Genomic DNA, 1,577 nt, shown 5'->3' with positions numbered 1-1,577 from the left:
ATCCCTGTGGCCAGCCCGGGTCAGCTGTCCCGGCCGTGCCCCCTCCCAGCTCCCCGCGCACCCCCAGCCTGCTCGCTGCCAGCCCAGCACGAGGAGCTGGACTGTCCTTGGCTGCTCAGCAACAACCCAAAACATCAGCGCGTTATCAGCGATTTCTCATCCCAAATCCCAAACACAGCCTCACACCAGCTTCTGTGAAGAAAATTAACTTTATCCTGGCTGAAATCAGGACACCACTCTGAGAAACTGAATTTCTGTGGCCAAAGTGCTTCCAGTGCTTGGGGGCACAGGGGAGAGAAACAGTAGTGTCATTGCCTTGACACAAGGTGTTGGAGCAAGTAGCCGTCGAGCCAGCTTTGGGAAGTGCCAGCGTAGTGAAACATCTGTGTTTCACCTCTCTGCCTTTACGCTTCGTCCCTTGTTGAAGAGTAAGCAGGTCAAATTAAAGAGTATTTGCAGTATTTTTTTGCAAGTAATAAAGCGTTAATAACTTGATGAATCACGTTTTTTTATCACGCCAGTACTATAAATGCTAGATGGCAGAGCCTATTTGCAGATCCATGTCTGGGGTGCGTGATGTGTAGAGTTTACTGATCATGAGTACAGCAAAGATCACAAACGATACAGTGAACTAACATGGTTTTCCCTGCTTCTCAAATTCCTTTTTTCCTTTACCTAAGGACACATAGCAGGAATAATTTCTTGCAGTATTTACTTTTGTGTTAAAATTCTTTCTAAAATTGTGTTTATACTGAAAGTCTACCTATTGGAGAACTATATCCCTCTTTTGTTTTTGCTTAGGCAGAGAATGCACCAAATGGACCAGAATGTGGCTATGGTTCTTTCCACCAGCAGTACTGGCTGGATGGGAAGATAATTGCTGTCGGTGTAATTGATATCCTGCCCTACTGCGTGTCCTCCGTCTATCTGTACTATGATCCAGACTATTCCTTCTTATCTTTGGGAGTCTACTCTGCATTACGGTAAGAGGACATTTTTGTTATCTGCTTAGACGTAATAGTAAGAATTGATAATTGTTCCTAAACTTGAGCTTTTATTTCCAACCTAAACATATACTGATAACACTATCTTTAGCAAAGTATTTGTGTGGGGGGGTTTAATTTTTTAAAGTTCTCTACAGTTGGTTGCATTCTAAATAAATTTTTAAATGTCATCCTTGAATAGGGATGTATCTCTCTAGTTAGCTGAATACTTTTAAAGACTAAAAAAAACACTCAGCAATTAAATACTTGGTTTTTATGGCCCCTGAAAATAATTTAGTATTGCTTCAGGAAAAGCCCCTTTTTTGTTTGAGTAGAAATAACTTTTCCTTTGACCTTTTCTTAGCCCAATCACCAAATGAAATTAATCACTTTTATCGTTTTATGCACATTGAGATCATAAATAATAGAGTACCTAAACACTGTTGTCTTCTGAATTAGTAGTCTCCTGCTGTACTAGCACTAAGTATATTTTTCAGGTATGTTAATCTCATTATCTTTGTCTTTAGAAAGCCTGATGGAGAGGGTAATCCTATGAATTTTAAAGCCTTAAATTAACTATCAGTCTAGTCTTAC

The 1,577-nt window shown here is 40.3% G+C and overlaps 1 protein-coding gene across 1 annotated transcript in view; it reads left to right on the top strand.

Annotated features, from left to right (window-relative positions):
* The window catches only part of ATE1 (arginyltransferase 1), a 48,471-nt gene that overhangs the window by 29,749 nt on the left and 17,145 nt on the right, over positions 1–1,577 (top strand). Inside the window, exon 8 of the mRNA XM_010286306.1 lies at positions 802–983. Coding sequence (XP_010284608.1) covers positions 802–983 — 182 coding nt within the window. The remainder of the gene's footprint in view (positions 1–801; positions 984–1,577) is intronic.

The sequence above is a fragment of the Phaethon lepturus genome, unplaced genomic scaffold, assembly GCF_000687285.1.
Source record: "Phaethon lepturus isolate BGI_N335 unplaced genomic scaffold, ASM68728v1 scaffold8044, whole genome shotgun sequence".
Classification (NCBI taxonomy): domain Eukaryota; kingdom Metazoa; phylum Chordata; class Aves; order Phaethontiformes; family Phaethontidae; genus Phaethon; species Phaethon lepturus.
This window is presented reverse-complemented; position numbering and strand designations above follow the sequence as displayed.